This window comes from Aquarana catesbeiana, linkage group LG09, assembly GCF_042186555.1.
Source record: "Aquarana catesbeiana isolate 2022-GZ linkage group LG09, ASM4218655v1, whole genome shotgun sequence".
In the NCBI taxonomy this organism is placed as follows: domain Eukaryota; kingdom Metazoa; phylum Chordata; class Amphibia; order Anura; family Ranidae; genus Aquarana; species Aquarana catesbeiana.
Genome location: NC_133332.1, coordinates 309,832,349 through 309,855,217, shown reverse-complemented (window position 1 = coordinate 309,855,217; position 22,869 = coordinate 309,832,349). Strand labels below are relative to the sequence as shown.

At 46.1% G+C, this 22,869-nt stretch overlaps 1 protein-coding gene across 1 annotated transcript in view; it reads left to right on the top strand.

The window, feature by feature from the left end:
- The window catches only part of MPP1 (MAGUK p55 scaffold protein 1), a 47,021-nt gene that overhangs the window by 3,935 nt on the left and 20,217 nt on the right, over positions 1–22,869 (top strand). Inside the window, exons 3-5 of the mRNA XM_073600639.1 lie at positions 14,230–14,308; positions 18,486–18,571; positions 22,393–22,461. Coding sequence (XP_073456740.1) covers positions 14,230–14,308; positions 18,486–18,571; positions 22,393–22,461 — 234 coding nt within the window. The remainder of the gene's footprint in view (positions 1–14,229; positions 14,309–18,485; positions 18,572–22,392; positions 22,462–22,869) is intronic.

Here is a 22,869-nt window from a genome sequence, read left to right as displayed (position 1 = left end):
GGAGGGGGCACCATGGAGGATGTGAGGGGTCTGAAGGGTGGAGGGGGCACCATGGAGGATGTGAGGGGTCTGAAGGGTGGAGGGGGCACCATGGAGGATGTGAGGGGTCTGAAGGGTGGAGGGGGCACCATGGAGGATGTGAGGGGTCTGAAGGGTGGAGGGGGCACCATGGAGGATGTGAGGGGTCTGAAGGGTGGAGGGGGCACCATGGAGGATGTGAGGGGTCTGAAGGGTGGAGGGGGCACCATGGAGGATGTGAGGGGTCTGAAGGGTGGAGGGGGCACCATGGAGGATGTGAGGGGTCTGAAGGGTGGAGGGGGCACCATGGAGGATGTGAGGGGTCTGAAGGGTGGAGGGGGCACCATGGAGGATGTGAGGGGTCTGAAGGGTGGAGGGGGCACCATGGAGGATGTGAGGGGTCTGAAGGGTGGAGGGGGCACCATGGAGGATGTGAGGGGTCTGAAGGGTGGAGGGGGCACCATGGAGGATGTGAGGGGTCTGAAGGGTGGAGGGGGCACCATGGAGGATGTGAGGGGTCTGAAGGGTGGAGGGGGCACCATGGAGGATGTGAGGGGTCTGAAGGGTGGAGGGGGCACCATGGAGGATGTGAGGGGTCTGAAGGGTGGAGGGGGCACCATGGAGGATGTGAGGGGTCTGAAGGGTGGAGGGGGCACCATGGAGGATGTGAGGGGTCTGAAGGGTGGAGGGGGCACCATGGAGGATGCGAGGGGTCTGAAGGGTGGAGGGGGCACCATGGAGGATGCGAGGGATCTGAAGGGTGGAGGGGGCACCATGGAGAATGCGATGGGTCTGAAGGGTGGAGGAGCATCATGGAGGATGTGAAGGGTGGATGGGGCACCATGGAGAATGCGAGGGGTCTGAAGGGTGGAGGAGCATCATGGAGGATGTGAAGGGTGGAGGGGGCACCATGGAGGATGTGAGGGATTTGAATGGTGGAGGGGCGCCATGGAGGATGTCAGGGGTTACATATCACATATGAATTACTTGTAACTGTGGAAGGTCTGGAGGTTGCAGGCAGCGATACCCGAACATTTTTCTACATTTCCCAATATATACAATGTATCGTTCTAAGATGGTAGCTGGTGTGATGGATTTGGAACCATTGTGATATGGCGGCCTTTTTCAGCCAGAGTTCTATGGAACACAGGGGGGTTCTCTCAGATACATTCCCACTGACACCAGTGATGTGTTTAGATCCCTGTAAGGAGCATTCTTCTCACTGATCCCCAATGTAAGGAGCATTCTTCTCACTGATCACCAATGTAAGGAACATTCTTCTCACTGATCACCAATGTAAGGAGCATTCTTCCCACTGATCACCAATGTAAGGAACATTCTTCTCACTGATCACCAATGTAAGGAACATTCTTCCCACTGATCACCAATGTAAGGAACATTCTTCTCACTGATCACCAATGTAAGGAGCATTCTTCTCACTGATCACCAATGTAAGGAACATTCTTCTCACTGATCACCAATGTAAGGAACATTCTTCTCACTGATCACCAATGTAAGGAACATTCTTCTCACTGATCACCAATGTAAGGAACATTCTTCTCACTGATCACCAATGTAAGGAACATTCTTCTCACTGATCACCAATGTAAGGAACATTCTTCCCACTGATCACCAATGTAAGGAACATTCTTCCCACTGATCACCAATGTAAGGAACATTCTTCCCACTGATCACCAATGTAAGGAACATTCTTCCCACTGATCACCAATGTAAGGAACATTCTTCTCACTGGTCACCAATGTAAGGAACATTCTTCCTGCTCACTCACCAGTGTAAGGAGGGTTCTCCTCCCACTGACCACCAACCAGCGTCGGGGTGTTAATTGCTCCGGCCACCATGCTAATGTACTGTGGGTTGTAGACTTAGTATTTATAGGCAGAGGTGAATGCTATTAAAGCCATGCATGTGATCCTTTTGCTATTTGTGATCTGTCTATGTAAAACGGGGACACCGGACTGTTTTGTCTCTTCATAGAAGTTGTGACATAGCAGACGCTCATTCTGGGGGGACGTGAGGATTTTGGCGCATGGACAGCCCCGGTGTTGTGCAATAACAGAAAGTGAAGTGCTGAAGTTGCTGATTAGTTGGTCTGCAGCCCAGATAGTGCTGCTCAGCAGTCTTTTATCTTTTACCTCGTCAGCATTCTTGTTATTTTTTTATGTTCATACAGTGCACTATGCTCCTTCTTCAACAAAGAACTCTGAACCCTTCACACAGGTTTAATAAAATCATCTTATTTGCCAAAGTCCCTTCCACAGCCATGCAGACACGTGTGGATGGAAGCTGATTGTCCTACCAAGAATGTTTGGTTTATAGGAGGTACATGCCGCCCGGGAAGGATGATTTAGGTGGGACCCCAGAACCCTAGTACTGGACAGTCAGTGCCAAAGCCATGCAGCCTGGTGAGGCCTATTTAGAAAGCACCTTTTGGTGGGATTTGACCCTAAAACCCTAAACCAGTGATGGAGAACCTTGGCACCCCAAATGTTTTGGAACTACATTTCCCATGATGCTCAATTACACTGCTGAGTGCATGAGCATCATGGGAAATGTAGTTCCAAAACATCTGGGGTGCCAAGGTTTGCCATCACTGCCCTAAACCAATTAATTCCAAAGGTGTTCGGTAGGGTTGGATGGAAGCTGATTGTCCTACCAAGAATGTTTGGTTTATAGGAGGCACATGCCGCCTGGGAAGAATGATTTACGTGGGATTTGACCCCAGAACACCAGTACTGGACAGTCAGTGCCAAAGCCATGCAGCCTGGTGAGGCCTATTTAGAAAGCACCCTTTGGTGGGATTTGACCCTAAACCAGTGATGGAGAACCTTGGCACCCCAGATGTTTTGGAACTACATTTCCCATGATGCTCAACTACACTGCTGAGTGCATGAGCATCATGGGAAATTAGTAGTTCCAAAACATTGCCAAGGTTCACCATCATTGCCCTAAACCAATTAATTCCAAAGGTGTTCGGTAGGGTTGAGGTCAAGGCTTTGGTGAGGTACAAATAGTGCCGCTGTTTGACATTTTGAGGCCCCATACAGCCTTCCTGACGGGGCCATGCCTACATACCCACTTACTAAAGAGAAGTCATAAAAGGCTCAAGAGACTGGGAATTCACCAGGACCACATCATTCTTGTTTTAATACTTCTATCTGCCGGACACTATAGAATAGAGAAATGCGCCACATAGTGTAAAATTATTTTTAAAAATTGTGGAATCAACCTGCGCTAATGAGCAAAGTGTATAAATAAAACAAGTGCAGCTGCAAATAAAACTCCAAATATCTATGAAGTGACAAACATAAAAAATAAACTTAATTGCGCTAGCAAAACAAAAAAAAGTGCTAAGAACGCACCATACATATGATAACAGTGAGTGCATAAATATCTTATCCCAAAATATTAGCAAAAAATGAAAACAAAATAAAGTGCTAAGAAAGCACCATACATGTGATAACAATAAGTATACAATCATTAGTCATAGGCAGAAGCCGTCTGTTAACAGTCTATAATAATGTGAATCCGATAAATTCAAGCTGAAAAAGTCCGCTCCATATGTTTCATCCTCACACGCCAAGGGTTAATAAGCCAAAATACTTCTGTTCAGGTATACAGTAACAACGACAAGAGAAGTAGTAGATGTACGCTTACCCCAGGTGTTGGACCTCCCCTGTGGCAAGGTCTTGTGAGCTTGCAGATTTCACCCTCTGCAGGGACAGGTTGTTACTCTCCTGGTCCTGGCAGCGTATGCCGCCGACTTCCGTATGGCCGGGATGATCCAACTATTCGAACCTCAGAGGGGGGACTCAGGGATGCCAGAAGTCCATAAACAGGAGAGGGAGGCAAAACGGAGAAAATACTCTAATAGTGTGATATCGTTTTTAAGCTATTTATTGGTTAAAACATACCACAAGAGATCATATAAAACTCAAGTATAAAAATTCATTAAAAAAGCCGGCATATTCAAAGGCAGAACGCCCGTGCAAACAAATAATTCGAACACGTGATGGCTAGCACTGCGAGGCCACGCCTTACATGTTTCGTCATACGTGACGTCTACGGGGGCACGGGCGACGCAATGAACCATCACTTTATATATCAGAACACAAAATTATAAACACGCCCACATCTCCACCCATGTCCGTCATTCGGCCATGTCATTCGACATGTGTGGAGATTTGTCGGAGCCGTCAATAAAGACCGCCCACAGGGCGGAACACACATGTATAGTAAACAAGGAAGCATTAACCAAGCCTCATTACGGCGGACGCCAAACACACTTGTAGGCATGCGCAAGGACGAGCCAAGCCTCGATCTGGCTGGTGGTAAAAAACGTTCATATAAAGGCTAAATAGAAACCGGAAGGAATCGAATGTGTCCCTTAGATGACTTCTGGAGTTATGCATCCATGTTAAATACAGAACTTCCGGTTCTATATAACCAGAAAATATTCCTTGAAAGACCTTAATATTAAATTAAAAGTTAGAAATTAAAAAAATTAAAAAACTCCAAAGTGTATGAATTATATAATATACATGGCCTCTAACCACAAAGTATCTTAATCACTCTTAAAAATTTTTTGATTTCTCTTTCTGTTAAGAGGTCATATGTGTCTAGAAGGGGACAGTGTTCAACCAATATTGTAAAGGAGCACGAATCAATTGATTTGGACTATGTGTGAGCAAAAAATACAGATAATTGGAAGTTAAGTCTTGTCTTTAAACAACACAAAAATAGTACAAGGCCAGATTATTATATGTACCAATAGCTAGAACCAGACTCAGCTCATCCCCATACAATGTCAAAAATTAGAAAAAACAAAGGAATAAGCCGTAAATCCTGAGAGTATAAAAGTGAAATAATTCCAATGTCTCTGGACCTTTCCTACCAAAAAACTAAGGAAAGGGGGGGGGGGAGGGGAAAAGGGTCTTTTTAATCAACCACTAGGGGTGGCTACTATAGCTCAATCTAATACCAAATCGCCCGTTCTATTATGCGTTATCTATAAATGCGTTGATCTCAATATCTACATTGAGCCCTCTTGGTTTAAGGCACCCCATCTTAAATATCCACCCCATTTCAAGCTTAGATATAGCTCTTCTCTTAGGTCCCCCTCTCCATGGAATACTCAACCTATCAATACCAATAAACTGTGTCCCTCTTGGATCCTTATCATGTACATTCAGATAATGTTTAGACACTGGGTGTCCTATAAATCCTCTCCTGATGTTACTGATGTGTTCATTTAACCTGACCTGAAGAGGGCGAACAGTGCGTCCCACATACTGAAACCCACATGGACAGGTTAAAAGATATACTACATGGGTAGTGGAACACGTAATGAATGATTTTATTGTAAAGGTTTGTGAGGTACTAGTCGCATGGAACTGTGTTACCTTCCGGTCCTTGATGGTATTGACCGTACAAACCGCACATTTCCTACATCTATAATACCCCACTAAATTCTGGAAAAACATTGGTTTCCTTATTGGAGGATCACATACACTAGGGGCTATTGCTGCTCTAATAGACGGTAATCCTTTGAAGACCACCTGGGGTCTCTCTGGGAGGAGTGGGCCCAGTACATTATCATTTTTGACTATATGCCAATATTTGTGTATCAGTTTCCTTATTACAAAGTGTTGATGAGAGAAACTGGTTACAAAAGGACAGGTGAAATCCCTCTTTGTGGTATTCCCTATCTCTGTACGATCTGTTAATAGAGATTCCCTATCCAGTCTCTCAACCTCCTCTACTCGCTCCCTTAGAAAAGATGCATCGTAGCCCTTTTCCAGGAATCGCTCCGTAAGGACTTGGGATTGGATCCTAAAATCATTAATAGAAGAACAATTACGTCTAATTCTTACATACTGGCTTTTCGGGACTGAATCAAGCCACGCTTTATGATGACAACTATCTCGCGATATAAATGCATTACGATCTGTGGATTTAAAATATGTGCAAGTCGTTATCACATCTCCTTCCCCCTTTATTACAAGGTCTAAAAAATTAATCGAACTCTGACTGGATTCATAATTGAAATGAATCCCTCTATCGTTTACATTTAAACCTTCCATAAACTGATGCAGGGAGTCCTGGGTACCATTCCAAAGGAGGAGGACGTCATCGATGTATCTTGCCCATAAGACCAATTCTGGTCTACGTTGGGCATAGATGACGTCCTCCTCCCATTTGCCCATAAATAAGTTGGCCAAACTGGGGGCAAATTTTGCCCCCATGGCTACTCCCTTTTTCTGTAAAAAGAAAATATTCCTATGCCAGAAAAAGTATAAATATAAATATAAGAGAGAACTTGAGAACATTGTGGAATATGGCTTTAGATTAGGAGTCATAAATAAAAAAGAGAAATCGTTTTTGGTTCCCGTGTCTTCACGGATACCTATTATTTATTATCTCCCAAAGGTCCATAAGGACCCTGTCCATCCACCTGGCCGCCCAATCATCAGCGGAATCGATTCAATCACCTCAAGGGCTGGTAAATATATTGACAACTTCCTGCAACCCCTGGTCCGCTCTCTGCCCGCCTATATCAAGGACAGTAGACACGCCATCAACCTATTAAGGGATTGTGGATATAAAAGTGGATATTGGCTTGCTACGGCGGATGTCACGTCACTGTACACGGCGATCCCCCATACTTGGGGTATATCTTCAGTCAAGTATTATCTGTACAAGGACGTGACACTGCCAAGAAAACAAAAGAAATTTATTATGGACCTTTTGGAGTATACCACAACTCATAACTTTTTCTGGCATAGGAATATTTTCTTTTTACAGAAAAAGGGAGTAGCCATGGGGGCAAAATTTGCCCCCAGTTTGGCCAACTTATTTATGGGCAAATGGGAGGAGGACGTCATCTATGCCCAACGTAGACCAGAATTGGTCTTATGGGCAAGATACATCGATGACGTCCTCCTCCTTTGGAATGGTACCCAGGACTCCCTGCATCAGTTTATGGAAGGTTTAAATGTAAACGATAGAGGGATTCATTTCAATTATGAATCCAGTCAGAGTTCGATTAATTTTTTAGACCTTGTAATAAAGGGGGAAGGAGATGTGATAACGACTTCCACATATTTTAAATCCACAGATCGTAATGCATTTATATCGCGAGATAGTTGTCATCATAAAGCGTGGCTTGATTCAGTCCCGAAAAGCCAGTATGTAAGAATTAGACGTAATTGTTCTTCTATTAATGATTTTAGGATCCAATCCCAAGTCCTTACGGAGCGATTCCTGGAAAAGGGCTACGATGCATCTTTTCTAAGGGAGCGAGTAGAGGAGGTTGAGAGACTGGATAGGGAATCTCTATTAACAGATCGTACAGAGATAGGGAATACCACAAAGAGGGATTTCACCTGTCCTTTTGTAACCAGTTTCTCTCATCAACACTTTGTAATAAGGAAACTGATACACAAATATTGGCATATAGTCAAAAATGATAATGTACTGGGCCCACTCCTCCCAGAGAGACCCCAGGTGGTCTTCAAAGGATTACCGTCTATTAGAGCAGCAATAGCCCCTAGTGTATGTGATCCTCCAATAAGGAAACCAATGTTTTTCCAGAATTTAGTGGGGTATTATAGATGTAGGAAATGTGCGGTTTGTACGGTCAATACCATCAAGGACCGGAAGGTAACACAGTTCCATGCGACTAGTACCTCACAAACCTTTACAATAAAATCATTCATTACGTGTTCCACTACCCATGTAGTATATCTTTTAACCTGTCCATGTGGGTTTCAGTATGTGGGACGCACTGTTCGCCCTCTTCAGGTCAGGTTAAATGAACACATCAGTAACATCAGGAGAGGATTTATAGGACACCCAGTGTCTAAACATTATCTGAATGTACATGATAAGGATCCAAGAGGGACACAGTTTATTGGTATTGATAGGTTGAGTATTCCATGGAGAGGGGGACCTAAGAGAAGAGCTATATCTAAGCTTGAAATGGGGTGGATATTTAAGATGGGGTGCCTTAAACCAAGAGGGCTCAATGTAGATATTGAGATCAACGCATTTATAGATAACGCATAATAGAACGGGCGATTTGGTATTAGATTGAGCTATAGTAGCCACCCCTAGTGGTTGATTAAAAAGACCCTTTTCCCCTCCCCCCCCCCCCTTTCCTTAGTTTTTTGGTAGGAAAGGTCCAGAGACATTGGAATTATTTCACTTTTATACTCTCAGGATTTACGGCTTATTCCTTTGTTTTTTCTAATTTTTGACATTGTATGGGGATGAGCTGAGTCTGGTTCTAGCTATTGGTACATATAATAATCTGGCCTTGTACTATTTTTGTGTTGTTTAAAGACAAGACTTAACTTCCAATTATCTGTATTTTTTGCTCACACATAGTCCAAATCAATTGATTCGTGCTCCTTTACAATATTGGTTGAACACTGTCCCCTTCTAGACACATATGACCTCTTAACAGAAAGAGAAATCAAAAAATTTTTAAGAGTGATTAAGATACTTTGTGGTTAGAGGCCATGTATATTATATAATTCATACACTTTGGAGTTTTTTAATTTTTTTAATTTTTAACTTTTAATTTAATATTAAGGTCTTTCAAGGAATATTTTCTGGTTATATAGAACCGGAAGTTCTGTATTTAACATGGATGCATAACTCCAGAAGTCATCTAAGGGACACATTCGATTCCTTCCGGTTTCTATTTAGCCTTTATATGAACGTTTTTTACCACCAGCCAGATCGAGGCTTGGCTCGTCCTTGCGCATGCCTACAAGTGTGTTTGGCGTCCGCCGTAATGAGGCTTGGTTAATGCTTCCTTGTTTACTATACATGTGTGTTCCGCCCTGTGGGCGGTCTTTATTGACGGCTCCGACAAATCTCCACACATGTCGAATGACATGGCCGAATGACGGACATGGGTGGAGATGTGGGCGTGTTTATAATTTTGTGTTCTGATATATAAAGTGATGGTTCATTGCGTCGCCCGTGCCCCCGTAGACGTCACGTATGACGAAACATGTAGGGCGTGGCCTCGCAGTGCTAGCCATCACGTGTTCGAATTATTTGTTTGCACGGGCGTTCTGCCTTTGAATATGCCGGCTTTTTTAATGAATTTTTATACTTGAGTTTTATATGATCTCTTGTGGTATGTTTTAACCAATAAATAGCTTAAAAACGATATCACACTATTAGAGTATTTTCTCCGTTTTGCCTCCCTCTCCTGTTTATGGACTTCTGGCATCCCTGAGTCCCCCCTCTGAGGTTCGAATAGTTGGATCATCCCGGCCATACGGAAGTCGGCGGCATACGCTGCCAGGACCAGGAGAGTAACAACCTGTCCCTGCAGAGGGTGAAATCTGCAAGCTCACAAGACCTTGCCACAGGGGAGGTCCAACACCTGGGGTAAGCGTACATCTACTACTTCTCTTGTCGTTGTTACTGTATACCTGAACAGAAGTATTTTGGCTTATTAACCCTTGGCGTGTGAGGATGAAACATATGGAGCGGACTTTTTCAGCTTGAATTTATCGGATTCACATTATTATAGACTGTTAACAGACGGCTTCTGCCTATGACTAATGATTGTATACTTATTGTTATCACATGTATGGTGCTTTCTTAGCACTTTATTTTGTTTTCATTTTTTGCTAATATTTTGGGATAAGATATTTATGCACTCACTGTTATCATATGTATGGTGCGTTCTTAGCACTTTTTTTTGTTTTGCTAGCGCAATTAAGTTTATTTTTTAAAATTATTTTTAAGCTAATAAAATGCACTCACAAGAATACAGGGGTAATTGCGCAAAAGGAAACGCGCTTGGCCGGCGTCGCTTCTGGTTGCGCGATGTCAGCATGGGGCTCCGTCCCACGCGCTTCGTCATAGGTGACTAAACCATAGCCTTCATGGGAAATGCTTGAGCCCAGTCATTTGGAGGGGGTATCTACAGACTTTCATGAGAAGAGCTCTGCTTCTGGCTCCCTCTGTTAAATTTTTGGTTTCTTGTTCCTTTAGGTAGCAGACATCGTTTCTAGGGGTAATATATCATCATGGGCAGGTTCTAGAAATTTGATGGCATGATCGCACTCAAGAACCCCTGTGCCCAACCTGCAAACCATTGTACTTACTGTATGTACAGATAGTGCTCCATTTTGGTGCATACTTAAAGCGGTGGTAAACTCTGTGCGAAAAAAAAAAAAAAAGTTCCACCGGCAAAAAAATGCCCTAATGTGCTAGTATGTATCGCATACTAGCACATTATGAAAGACTTATCTTAAAATGCAGCCCTCCAGCAGCATGCTGTCACTACTGCAGAGGCTTCCATTTTTCACACGGTCTTCCTTCCCGGTTTGGGGATTCCGAGTCTGAGTGGTGATCACGGCACATATCTCTGAAGGAACAGCACAGGTACGCCGTTCCTTCAGAGCGCATGCACCGGTGACATCACCAGGCTGCTCGCAAGAGAATATCTCCTAAATGGTACATGTTTGGGAGATATTCATTTTACCTACAGGTAAGCTTTGTTATAAGCTTACCTGTAGGTAAAAATACAAATCCCAAGGTTTACTACCACTTTAAGCCAATGAAGGAAAAATGGTAAAACCGGCTTCTAGAAGTAAGAGAGGGCTGTTTTTAACTGCAGCCAGTAGGTTAACTGGTACCAGCATAGAGAGGAATATACGTCACCAGCACACCATGGATCCGTAATCAATAGGCCAAATGTTTTTTTTTTTAAAGCAGCCACATCACGAATGGTCCAGGTGAAATGTGTCCAGGCCACGCAGGAGCTCTTTGTTTAGTCACGTGCCTGTACGTGGTCATGAGTAGCTTTGAAATGTTCCACCTGCACTTTAAATAAATGTTGGACTATTCCTTATGGATTCATGGTGTGCCAGCAATATATGTTCTTCTCAAGGTTATGGCTGTCTCCTGAAGCATGTCCATAGACTCCCAACAAGTCCTGCAGGATGTCTATAGCCTGCCAACAAGGCTGGTGGCAAGTGTCCCCAGTCTGCCAACAAGGCTGGTGGCAAGTGTCCCCAGTCTGCCAACAAGCACCAACAAGTTTTGTAGCATTACATTCATTGAACATAATGACCAGGGCCGGACTGTGGCCAGTGTGAAAAATACCTTGGGCTTGGTGGTCAATGAACAAAAAAAAAAAAAAAATTACACAGCACCTATGGTCTATGTGGGAGGAACAGTGCTCCGTAGTTGGCCCCTGTGGGAGGAACAGTGCCCCCTAGTTGGCCCCTGTGGGAGGAACAGTGCCCCGTAGTTGGCCCCTGTGGGAGGAACAGTGCCCCGTAGTTGTCCCCTGTGGGAGGAACAGTGCCCCCCCGTAGTTGTCCCCTGTGGGAGGAACAGTGCCCCCCCGTAGTTGGCCCCTGTGGGAGGAACAGTGCCCCCCCGTAGTTGGCCCCTGTGGGAGGAACAGTGCCCCCCCGTAGTTGGCCCCTGTGGGAGGAACAGTGCCCCCCCGTAGTTGGCCCCTGTGGGAGGAACAGTGGCCCCCCGTAGTTGGCCCCTGTGGGAGGAACAGTGGCCCCCCGTAGTTGGCCCCTGTGGGAGGAACAGTGCCCCCCCGTAGTTGGCGCCCTGTGGGAGGAGCAGCGCCCCCCGTAGTTGGCGCCCTGTGGGAGGAGCAGCGCCCCCCGTAGTTGGCGCCCTGTGGGAGGAGCAGCGCCCCCCGTAGTTGGCGCCCTGTGGGAGGAGCAGCGCCCCCCCGTAGTTGGCGCCCTGTGGGAGGAGCAGCGCCCCCCGTAGTTGGCGCCCTGTGGGAGGAGCAGCGCCCCCCGTAGTTGGCGCCCTGTGGGAGGAACAGCGCCCCCCGTAGTTGGCGCCCTGTGGGAGGAACAGCGCCCCCCCCGTAGTTGGCGCCCTGTGGGAGGAACAGCGCCCCCCCGTAGTTGGCGCCCTGTGGGAGGAACAGCGCCCCCCCGTAGTTGGCGCCCTGTGGGAGGAACAGCGCCCCCCCGTAGTTGGCGCCCTGTGGGAGGAACAGCGCCCCCCCGTAGTTGGCGCCCTGTGGGAGGAACAGCGCCCCCCCGTAGTTGGCGCCCTGTGGGAGGAACAGCGCCCCCCGTAGTTGGCGCCCTGTGGGAGGAACAGCGCCCCCCGTAGTTGGCCCCTGTGGGAGGAACAGCGCCCCCCATAGTTGGCGCCTGTGGGGGGAGCAGCGCCCCCCGTAGTTGGCGCCTGTGGGAGAACTAGTCCCAAGGGCTGGAGGCTGGATCAAGGCAGAGGTAAGGACCACATCTGGTCCAAGAGCCGCAGTTTGCAGTCCACGGATATAGACCAAGAGGGATGTGCAAACAGTTAAAAATCAGCTCTGCCAACTTATTTTCTTGATCTGCGTACAATCGTACATGATCCTGTTCACCAGACTTGGATTTAGCTGCCATTAATAGAACTTAAAAACATTCACATTCCCCACCTTCAAAAACGCCGGGATTATGTTATCTTTAAAAAAAAAAAAAAAAAAAAATAGCGAGAACATTACCTACATAACTCTATTGATCTATGCTGATTGTCACCATGGCCCGCTTCAGCCCCCCTCCACACTTGAGTGATTTTTGGAGCTTCCCACCCCCCACCTCTGGTATTTTCAGGCTTGAGCACTTTTGTTCTAGTTAATGGAAAGCTAGTTACTAGGAGGAGAAGAGGCAAGAAATCGAATAGGAAACAATAGTGTGTTCAAGCCTACTACCAGGGTGGATCTGATTTAAATCATAATTTTTAAAGAGCACCTGTCATTTCTGTCCCCCAGCGGCTCCTCCTCTGACCCCCGCCGTTGACTCACCGACAGTTCCATTCACTTTAATGGGACGGCTGGTGATGCGGCGGTGACACAACAAAGGTGAGGGACGTGGCGGCAGCAAGTGAGTGGACGCCCGCTAACAGGCGCTGCCATGATGGATCTGAAATGACAGGTGCTCTTTAAATGAAAGTCCTTGCTGGTGTCCTACCGAGTGTGAGATAAGCATCAGGACAGAGCACGTTTTTTTTTTTTTTTTTTTTGCATAAAAACACATTCACATTTAAATAAGAGTCAGACTTTCACACAGCATTATGAAATACAAACCTCTGTATTTAGCTCCAGGCGTCACCCGGCTCCGCCCCCAATGCGTTGCGTCACTTGCTTTCTTGCCTTCCCTCTGAAGAAGTCACGTGTGCAAGTGACGCAGTGCGTTGGAAACGCTGGCACTGCTTTTTTTCCAGCTTCAAGCGTTGTGTTGCTCAGGTGTGAACGGACACCGTTTATATACTTTAGGAATCTTGATGTTGAGTGTTGAAGTCTTTGGGGTCCGTTCACATGGGCAAATGCCTATTTTCTAGCTGGTGGAAGATCCAGCAGACAATAGGCATCTTAAAGTACTTGTGTTTTTTTTTTTTTTGTTTTTTAGATGTATACAATTTCTTCTTTCGTTCAAACGAATGGCTACACGTTTAATGTGCGTTTGCGCGTCAAATCTGCAGCCCTGGATGCAGAGCTGGCCTACTTTTTTTTTTTTTATACTGTGCAGCTAAATGCAGCGCACATAGTCACAGATAGGGGCAGCGGTGTGCACGGGCGCTCATTGATTATTATAGTGCTGTATTTAGATCGATGCAAAATTGTGAGCATCTGACGCAGTAATTTTTTATTTGTTTTTTGTTTGCCCATGTGAATGAGCCCTAAAGGAAATGCATTCCAAATGTCTCTGGTGTGAATTGCAGTCTAAATCAGCAGAGAGTCCAATGATCTTCAGTTGCTGTGTCTTTCTAGTCAAGGTCACACTTGTGAAACGTAAACTCTCAGTATTGCACAAGAATTGGAATGTCATTATATTGCCGGGAAACCCCCAACTGCACACTTTCTGAAGCTATTAATCATCCCCTCCCAGCCGTTAGGAGGTGTTTAGGCCCTTTGTGTGATGAAATTCCTGGATGACAGAGTGACCTGCACATGAATGATTGCACGATGATGGGCGAATCTCCATCATTTGTAACTGGAAGTCTCTCGGGCACTTGTGACTTATAGAGACATGTCCTTTTAGTTGACAGATTTTTACTAATTTGACAACCAAAAAAAAAAAAAAAAAAAAAAATCCCAAAAAATGGCAGTTCTAAAAAAAAATAAAAAATAAATAAACCTTTTGGGAGATTTAAAAAAACACACTAATCTTTGGTATCTCCTATTTGCAGGGTATCACTCTCAAGTTGAATTCGCAGCAGAAATGCGTTGTTGCACGGATCCTACACGGCGGCCTTATTCATCGACAAGGTAGGTTATTTCCGTTGATTTGACGTTTGCATGCTTTATAATTCAGGGCATTCAAGTGACATTCTCTTTTAACTGCTTCAATACCGGACACTTTCATCCCCCCCCCCCCCCCCCCTTCCTGCCCAGGCCAATTTTCAGCTTTCAGCGCTGTTACACTTTGAATGACAATTGCGCGGTCATGTAACACTGTAAACATATGACGTTTTTTTTTTTCACACAATAGAGCTTTCTTTTGGTGGTGTTTTATCCCCCACTGCTGGGGGTTGTCAGCGACGGGCTCTGCTGGGGGTTGTCAGCGACGGGCTCTGCTGGGGGTTGTCAGCGACGGGCTCTGCTGGGGGTTGTCAGCGACGGGCTCTGCTGGGGGGGGGGGGTCACTGATGATCAGTGCCCTGATTAGCTGTACAGGTCTCCCCTGCGAGGAGCTACCACTGATCGGCTCTCCTCGCCTCACACTCTGTGTGAGGCGAGGAGAGCCTAAACGGTACTTCCGTGTTTACATGTGACCGGCTGTGATTGGACACAGCCGATCACATAGGTAAAGAGTCGCGTCGTCGGCTCTTTCCCGAGATCGTGGTCGCGCTTTGTCCTAGGAACATGGCGCAAAATCGATCGCCGCTCTGCGTGTCCCCGCAGATGCGCAAGAGAGGTGACACTGGGGCGGCGTCATATGACAAGAGGGGATCCTGCCCACCGTAATTTTTACTATACGGCGGACGGGAGTTGGTTGAAGCCCACTGCCAACCCCGTTGTACCTTCCCGCACACTGCCCCTGTTGTTCCAGGAGTCAGCCCGTCTAAACTGTGTCTGTGATTGGACACAGCTGATCAGCAGGCCCCAGACGTGAATCATTGGCTGGGACTTGCTGACAGGCTCTGGCTGTGTACAATCACAGTGGGCGGGCGGGGGGGGGGGGGGGGGTGGCATGAGTGGAAGTAGGCAGCGATGTACAGGTACTTTGCTTGCAGTGGCCTCTTGTCCACAGTACAATGCAGGCGGTGTTTACCTATCTACACATCTATATATATGTGTGTGTGTGTGTGTGTGTGTGTGTGTATGTATGTTTTTTATATATAATAAAAATTTTATGTGGGTTCTATGTAGTTTTCTAGCAAAAGAAAAAACTGATTTTAACTTGTAAACAACATATCTCTTAAAAAAAAAAAAAAAAAAAAAAAAGAGGCTCGGCTCTTAAGTGGTTAAGTTGTTGGAAACCTGTCATTTTATGAATACCGGGTGCCATTGGTATGTCATTGGGATCTTGAGTTGTGGACTTGGTTACACCTGCACTTTTTTTTTTTTTTTTTTTAACTATATAATGTGCATCTATACCTTAACAACAAGCTTCTCTTGTTTGTTCTTTTGATCTGTTAATTATACAGTTGGAAGTATATCTATATATTAAAAAAAAAAACTGTTGATCCTGACAGAAATCTTGTGAATTCTTGTGCTCTTTTGTCTGTGCTGCATTCTTATTTGTTAGTATTGTTCTCAGCTATACCTGTGCACTACAGATCCCCCCCCCCCCCCCCTTCATGTTATAGAGATGAGGGGGGAAGTGTCCTGTAGTCCCTGTCCTAGGGTGACAAGTTGCTCCTTTATAAATACAGTAAGCATTGTTACTCTAGGGGCAGGGAGTGTTACTGGCCAAATCACCAAGTGAGTAAAAAGAAAAGAAAAACAAATGCAGCCACCACATCTAAGATCTGATAAGCTGTTATATATATTTTTCAGTTTAACCGCTTGCTGACCGCGCTATACCTGAATGAGGGCTACAGCCCAGTCATCCAGTTCTAGTACGCTGTCGCATGATGGCTTCCCGTGATTGCGCCCGTTGCGGGGAGCTGGCAGCGTGCTCTGTGATTGGGGTGTCAGGGGGACACTGCTGATCACAGATTGAGGTAAATGGCCAATCGGCAGCTTATTACCACGTGATCGGCTATGTCCAATCACCGCTGATCATGGAGGTAAGCAGAAGACGGTTACTGATAGAACTTCTTTCCTTACGCTGACAGCATGAGAAGAGCCGATAACTGGCATGTGTAAAAGGAACATTGACACTGATAATCGGGGCACAATCCCCACCGTGCCCCTTAGTGGAGCCTCATCAAGTGCCCATCGGAGGAGCCTCATCAAGTGCCCATAAGTGGAGCCTCATCAAGTGCCCATCGGTGGAGCCTCATCAAGTGCCCATCGGTGGAGCCTCATCAAGTGCCCCTCGGTGGAGCCTCATCAAGTGCCCCTCGGTGGAGCCTCATCAAGTGCCCCTCGGTGGAGCCTCATCAAGTGCCCCTCGGTGGAGCCTCATCAAGTGCCCCTCGGTGGAGCCTCATCAAGTGCCCCTCGGTGGAGCCTCATCAAGTGCCCCTCGGTGGAGCCTCATCAAGTGCCCCTCGGTGGAGCCTCATCAAGTGCCCCTCGGTGGAGCCTCATCAAGTGCCCCTCGGTGGAGCCTCATCAAGTGCCCCTCGGTGGAGCCTCATCAAGTGCCCCTCGGTGGAGCCTCATCAAGTGCCCCTCGGTGGAGCCTCATCAAGTGCCCATCGGTGGAGCCTCATCAAGTGCCCCTCGGTGGAGCCTCATCAAGTGCCCCTCGGTGGAGCCTCATCAAGTGCCCCTCGGTGGAGCCTCATCAAGTGCCCCTCGGTGGAGCCTCATCAAGTGCCCCTCGGTGGAGCCTCATCAAGTGCCCCTCGGTGGAGCCTCATCAAGTGCCCCTCGGTGGAGCCTCATCAAGTGCCCCTCGGTGGAGCCTCATCAAGTGCCCCTCGGTGGAGCCTCATCAGCACACATCTATAAACACACACTATGCAAAAGTGTTTTTTTTGTTTTTTTTTTTTTCCAAATTTTTGGGCTTCGTTTATTTAGCAAAAAATAAAGAACAATGATGATTAACCACCTAAAGACCAGCCGCCGCAGTTGTACTGCGGCAGGTTGGCTCTATTACGCGAATCGCCGTCATTGTACGTCGCTTCCTGTAATAGCTATAGCAGGCGCCTGTGCGCGTGGCCGGTGGGCTCGATGTCCGTTGGGCCACCCACAATCGCTCCACAGAGAGGCAGAACGGTGATCTGCCAGTGGAAACACAACAGATCCCCGTTCTGACAGGGAAGCTGAAAGCGATCGTCTGTTGCCAGTTGTTAGGAACAGCGCTCTCTCTCCTCCTCCAGTCAGTCCCAGCCCCCATACAGTTAGAAACACCTCCAAGGTAATACTTTTAACCCCTTGATCGCCCCCTAGTGTTAACCCCTTCCCTACCAGTGTCATTTATACAGTAATCCAGTGCATTTTTATAGCTCTGATCGCTGTATAAATATCACTGGTCCCAAAAAAAGTGTCTGATCTGTGCGCCACAATGTCGCAGCCCAGCTAAAAATCGCAGATCACCGCCATTACTAGTAAAAAAAAAAAAAATTAAATGCCATAAATCTATCCCCTATTTTGTAGACGCTATAACTTTTGCGCAAACCAATCAATATACGCTTATTGGGATTTTTTTAATTTTGTTTACTAAAAATATGTAGACTACATATTGGCCTTAACTGATGGAGAAACGTGTTCTATTGTTTATTTTTTGGGGATATTTATTATAGCAAAAAATGTTGTTGTTGTTTTTTTTTTTTTTTTTTTTCAAAAGTGTCGCTCTTTTTTTGTTTATAGCGCAAAAATTTTAAACCGCAGAGGTGATCAAATACCACCAAAAGAAAGCTCTATTTGTGGGGGGGAGGAAGGACGTCAATTTTGTTTGGGTACAGCATCGCACGACCGCGTAATTATCAGTTATAGCGACACAGTTCTGTATTGCAAAAAATGGCCTTGTCATTAAGGGGGTAAATCCTTCCGGTCCCTCAAGTGGTTATATAACACCAATAAAAAATCTCTATTTGTGTGAAGAAGAAAAAAAATGATAAAAATGTCATGAGAGTACAGTGTAGCACGACCGCGCAATTGTCATTCAAAGTGTGAGAGCGCTGAAAATCGGCCTGGGCAGGAAGGGGTTGAAAGTGCCGGTAGGCGATTTGGTTAAATAAAGCTTTAATAAGAAGAAATGAAAATGAAGCTTTGGAATGTATTGCTCAATATCCTCCTTCCTTTTTTTTTTTTTTTTTTTTTTTTTTTTTTTTCTTTTAGTATATTTTGTATTTGATTCATTTTTTTTTTTCTTTTCCCATGTCAGGTTCACTTCATGTGGGGGATGAAATCCTTGAGATCAATGGAAAGAGCGTCCAAAGCCAAAGTGTAGATCACCTGCAGAGTGTATTGGTGAGAAAATTTAAATGTTGCTCAAATAAGTGATTTTGAAGTGGGAAGAATTGGGATATATTTGTATACTATATATTTCATCTTGCTGTACATCAGGCGGCGGGGGTTGAATGGTGTTTTGTAGTTCTCCAGTAATCAGGTCCTCTAAGGAAAGGGAAACCACTCTCTCTCTCACCTGTTTCCATCATGTTGCTGCCTTGCTGATGGAAATACTGCAATGCTTTGCTCATGTAGCTATTGAGGATGCAGCGGCATGGAATGGGGCGAGGATTCCTCTGTAGCAGCTCTTCTCACCTTTTTTTTTTTTCTTCCCTGTTGCAACACCTTGAAAAAAAGTATGCAAAATCTGGAGGCACTCCGGTTAAAAAATGGGAATATTACTCATCAATGGGGGGGAACCTGTCAGAAACCATGAAATCAGACCAAGACAGAAGTAGTTAAATCACACTTGTTTAATAATAAAAGTAAAAAGAACAAACTTGGTCAAAACATAGCCAAAGTTCAGTAACCAGAACGGATAGTCAGCCAAGCCAGAAGTCAGGGATCAATGTAGTGGAACAACAAGCAGGATCTGGAGCCAGAAGGGATGTCAGCAAAGCCAGTCTTTAAACAGGAACACAGAAGATGTCTCTGTGATGTTGACCAAGGCGAAGGCAGAGATCCTCTGGACTGGACGGCTTAAGTAGGCAGGACTGACGAGCAGGATATCATCAACAGCTGAGTAACTGTGGAGAGAGATGGTAGCTGGCAATTATCCGACAGCTGAGCGGCCAGCTCAGAGAAGGAAGGGCTGAGCCCAGCCCTGACAGAACCTGAGCCTGGGACAATGCACACAACCACCTTAATAAAATATCTTTGCATAGCCCCCCTTCATGTTACACATCCCCCCCCCCCAATACATGAGAGCCACCCTTACCCATTCTAGAGACCCCAGTCACAGAGAGACACCCCCCCCCCATCTCTTAGTCCCTGTTCACATCAAAGCCCTACCTATCGTCTCCAGCGGTGTGGCAGAGAATGGGAGGTGGTCTGGAGGAGGTTGTCTTCTGTCTTCTCCTGAATGCTAGAGGTGGCCCTGGATACCACCTGCCCTGGATCAGTCATGCTTTAGATCAGGCAAGCCGGCAGCCATTACCGTAATAATAAACCATGCCGCCCATTCTGGCCCTAGAGCGTCATCGGTGGTTATAGTGCTGGCGGCCGCCCTGTCTGCCACCATGGCAACGCATGATGCCGACCTAAGAGAAACCGGGTCGTGTGCTGCCCGGGGAACCCAGATTTGTCGGTAGGGTGATGTCTCTGCTTTTATATAACGTTGTCTAGGCTTGCCATGGCTTTCCTCCCAAGAAGCAAGACGTCTTAATCCCATGGCTACAGTCACCGTCTGCCGTTATCTTGGAGGCTAGGAAGATGAAGTCTGTCACTGTTCCCATTTCTTCTCCTCCTTCTATTTGCCAAGGAGTGATGGCACTGGTTGCCATTTCAGGCCAGCTTTACGGACACCCTCCTAAACCTTGTGGACGGCCTTCCCAGAAGAGTTGAAGCTGTTATGGCTGCAAAGGGTGGAGCCAACTCAATATTGAACCCTACAGACTAAGACTGGGATGCCATTAAAGTGGTTGTAAACCTAGTTTACACCACTTGTACCTACAGGTAAGCCTATAATAAGGCTTACCTGTAGGTACTGGAAATATCTCCTAAACCTGCACGTTTTAGGAGATATTTACCATATACGCTTGAGCCTACATCATCGGCGCATGCGCACCGAAGAAAGGGCACGATCATGCAGTTTCTAAGGGGCTTGTGCCGTGACTGGCTGCTTCGGCGCATTCATGCGTGGGAGTGACGTCACGCGATGGATGCGGCCACCACTGGGGGCATTGCAGGCTTCGTTTGCAGGTAGGTGCAACATAATGGGCTAGTATGCAACGCATGCTAGCCCATTCTGCTTTTATTTTGACTGGGGAAAAAGTAAAAACCGTCAGGGTTTACTTCCTCTTAAAGTGTGTGTGTTTTTGTTGGGTGTGTGTGTTTTTGTTGGGTGTGTGTGTGTTTTTGTTTGTTGGGGGTGTGTGTGTGTGTGTGTGTGTTGGGGGTGTGTGTGTGTGTGTTTTTGTTTGTTGGGGGTGTGTGTTTTTGTTTGTTGGGGGTGTGTGTGTGTGTGTGTGTGTTGGGGGTGTGTGTGTGTGTTTTTGTTTGTTGGGGGTGTGTGTTTTTGTTTGTTGGGGGTGTGTGTTTTTGTTTGTTGGGGGTGTGTGTGTGTTGTTGGGGGGGTGTGTGTGTGTTGTTGGGGGGGGGGGTGTTGGGGTGTGTGTATGTGTATTTTTGTGTGTTGGGGGTGTGGGTGTGTTGGGGTGTGTGTGTTGGGGGGGGTGTTTGTTGGGGTGTGTGTATGGTGTATGTGTATTTTTGTGTGTTGGGGGGTGTGGGTGTGTTGGGGTGTGTGTGTTGGGGGGGGGGGTGTTTGTTGGGGTGTGTGTATGTGTATTTTTGTGTGTTGGGGGGTGTGGGTGTGTGTTGGGGGGGGGTTTGTTGGTGTGTGTGTGTTTGTTGGGGAGTGTGTGTGTTTTTGTTTGTTGGGGGGGTGTATGTGTATTTTTGTTTGTTGGGGGGGTGTATGTGTATTTTTGTTTGTTGGGGGGGGTGTTGGGGGGGTGTTTTTGTTGGGGTGTGTGTGTGTGTGTGTTTGTTGGGGGGGTGTTTGTTGCGGTGTGTGTATGTGTATTTTTGTTTGTTGGGGGGGTGTATGTGTATTTTTGTTTGTTGGGGGGGCGTTTGTTGGAGTGTGTGTGTGTGTGTATGTGTATTTTTGTTTGTTGGGGGGGGTGTATGTGTATTTTTGTTTGTTGGGGGGGTGTATGTGTATTTTTGTTTGTTGGGGGGGGTGTTTGTTGGTGTGTGTGTTGGGGGGTGTTTGTTGGTGTGTGTGTGTGTGTGGTGTTTGTTGGTGTGTGTGTGTGTGTGTGTGTTTGTTGGGGTGTGTGTATGTGTATTTTTGTTTGTTGGGGTGTGTGTATGTGTATTTTTGTTTGTTGGGGGGGTGTATGTGTATTTTTGTTTGTTGGGGGGGTGTTTGTTGGTGTGTGTGTGTGTGTTTGTTGGGGTGTGTGTATGTGTATTTTTGTTTGTTGGGGGGGGGGGGTGTTTGTTGGTGTGTGTGTGTTTTTTGGGGTGTGTGTATGTGTATTTTTGTTTGTTGGGGGGGGGGGTGTTTGTTGGTGTGTGTGTTGGGGGGGGGGTGTTTGTTGGTGTGTGTGTGTTTGTTGGGGGGGTGTATGTGTATTTTTGTTTGTTGGGGGGGTGTATGTGTATTTTTGTTTGTTGGGGGGGGGGGTGTGTGTGTGTGTGTGTTTGTTGGGGTGTGTGTATGTGTATTTTTGTTTGTTGGGGGGGGGGGTGTTTGTTGGTGTGTGTGTGTTTGTTGGGGTGTGTGTATGTGTATTTTTGTTTGTTGGGGGGTGTGTATGTGTATTTTTGTTTGTTGGGGGGTGTGTATGTGTATTTTTGTTTGTTGGGGGGTGTGTGTGTGTGTGTTTTTTTTTTTTTTTTTTTTTTTTTTTTTTTTTAAAAAGGCAGGCGTCCCAATACTTTTGGTAATATAGTTTATCTATAGTGCTGTCTTTGGCTAACCCACTGTGCTGTAGAAATCCTTTAGCAAAAAAAAAAAAACCTGACAAAATTGTTGTTTTCAGTATAAAATTTATGGAGTGCAAAAACTTTACAGTTTTTTGGCTATTAGATGATGTGATTTGTATGGGGGGGGGATAGTAGTAATAATAAAGCTGTTACATTGTAACGTCTTCTCTTTTTTTCTTCTATAGAAAGAAAGTAAAGGAACGGTGATGCTGAAGGTGTCGCCCACACAGAGTAACCGCAAGCCGCCCCTACAGGTAATACCTTCTTTTGGTGACCCTTGTACACGGACAGTACTCTGTTCAGATAATTATTATTTATGGTTCAATTTGCTTCCTCTGAATAGATAAGAATCTGGGAGTGTTCAGTAATAAGCTGCTATTAAGATTCCTATGCATGTAAATCATTTAGTGCCCAAATTTAGGTATTAAAACAAAAACAAGTGTTTTAAATCTGTCGTCCGGCTTTCCCTTCAGTCTTGTGGTTTTATTGGTTCCTCTGAAACGGCTTCCTCTGATATCACTGCACACTGTGAGCTTCTCACAATGTGCATTAGAATCTGCGGAAAGTCAGAGCCGGTCTCATTTCCCAGCTGGAGGACACCTGGCAGTCTGTGCCCCATCCCCCCCCCCCCCCAGCCTTTTGTCCCCGGCCCATTCTTTTTG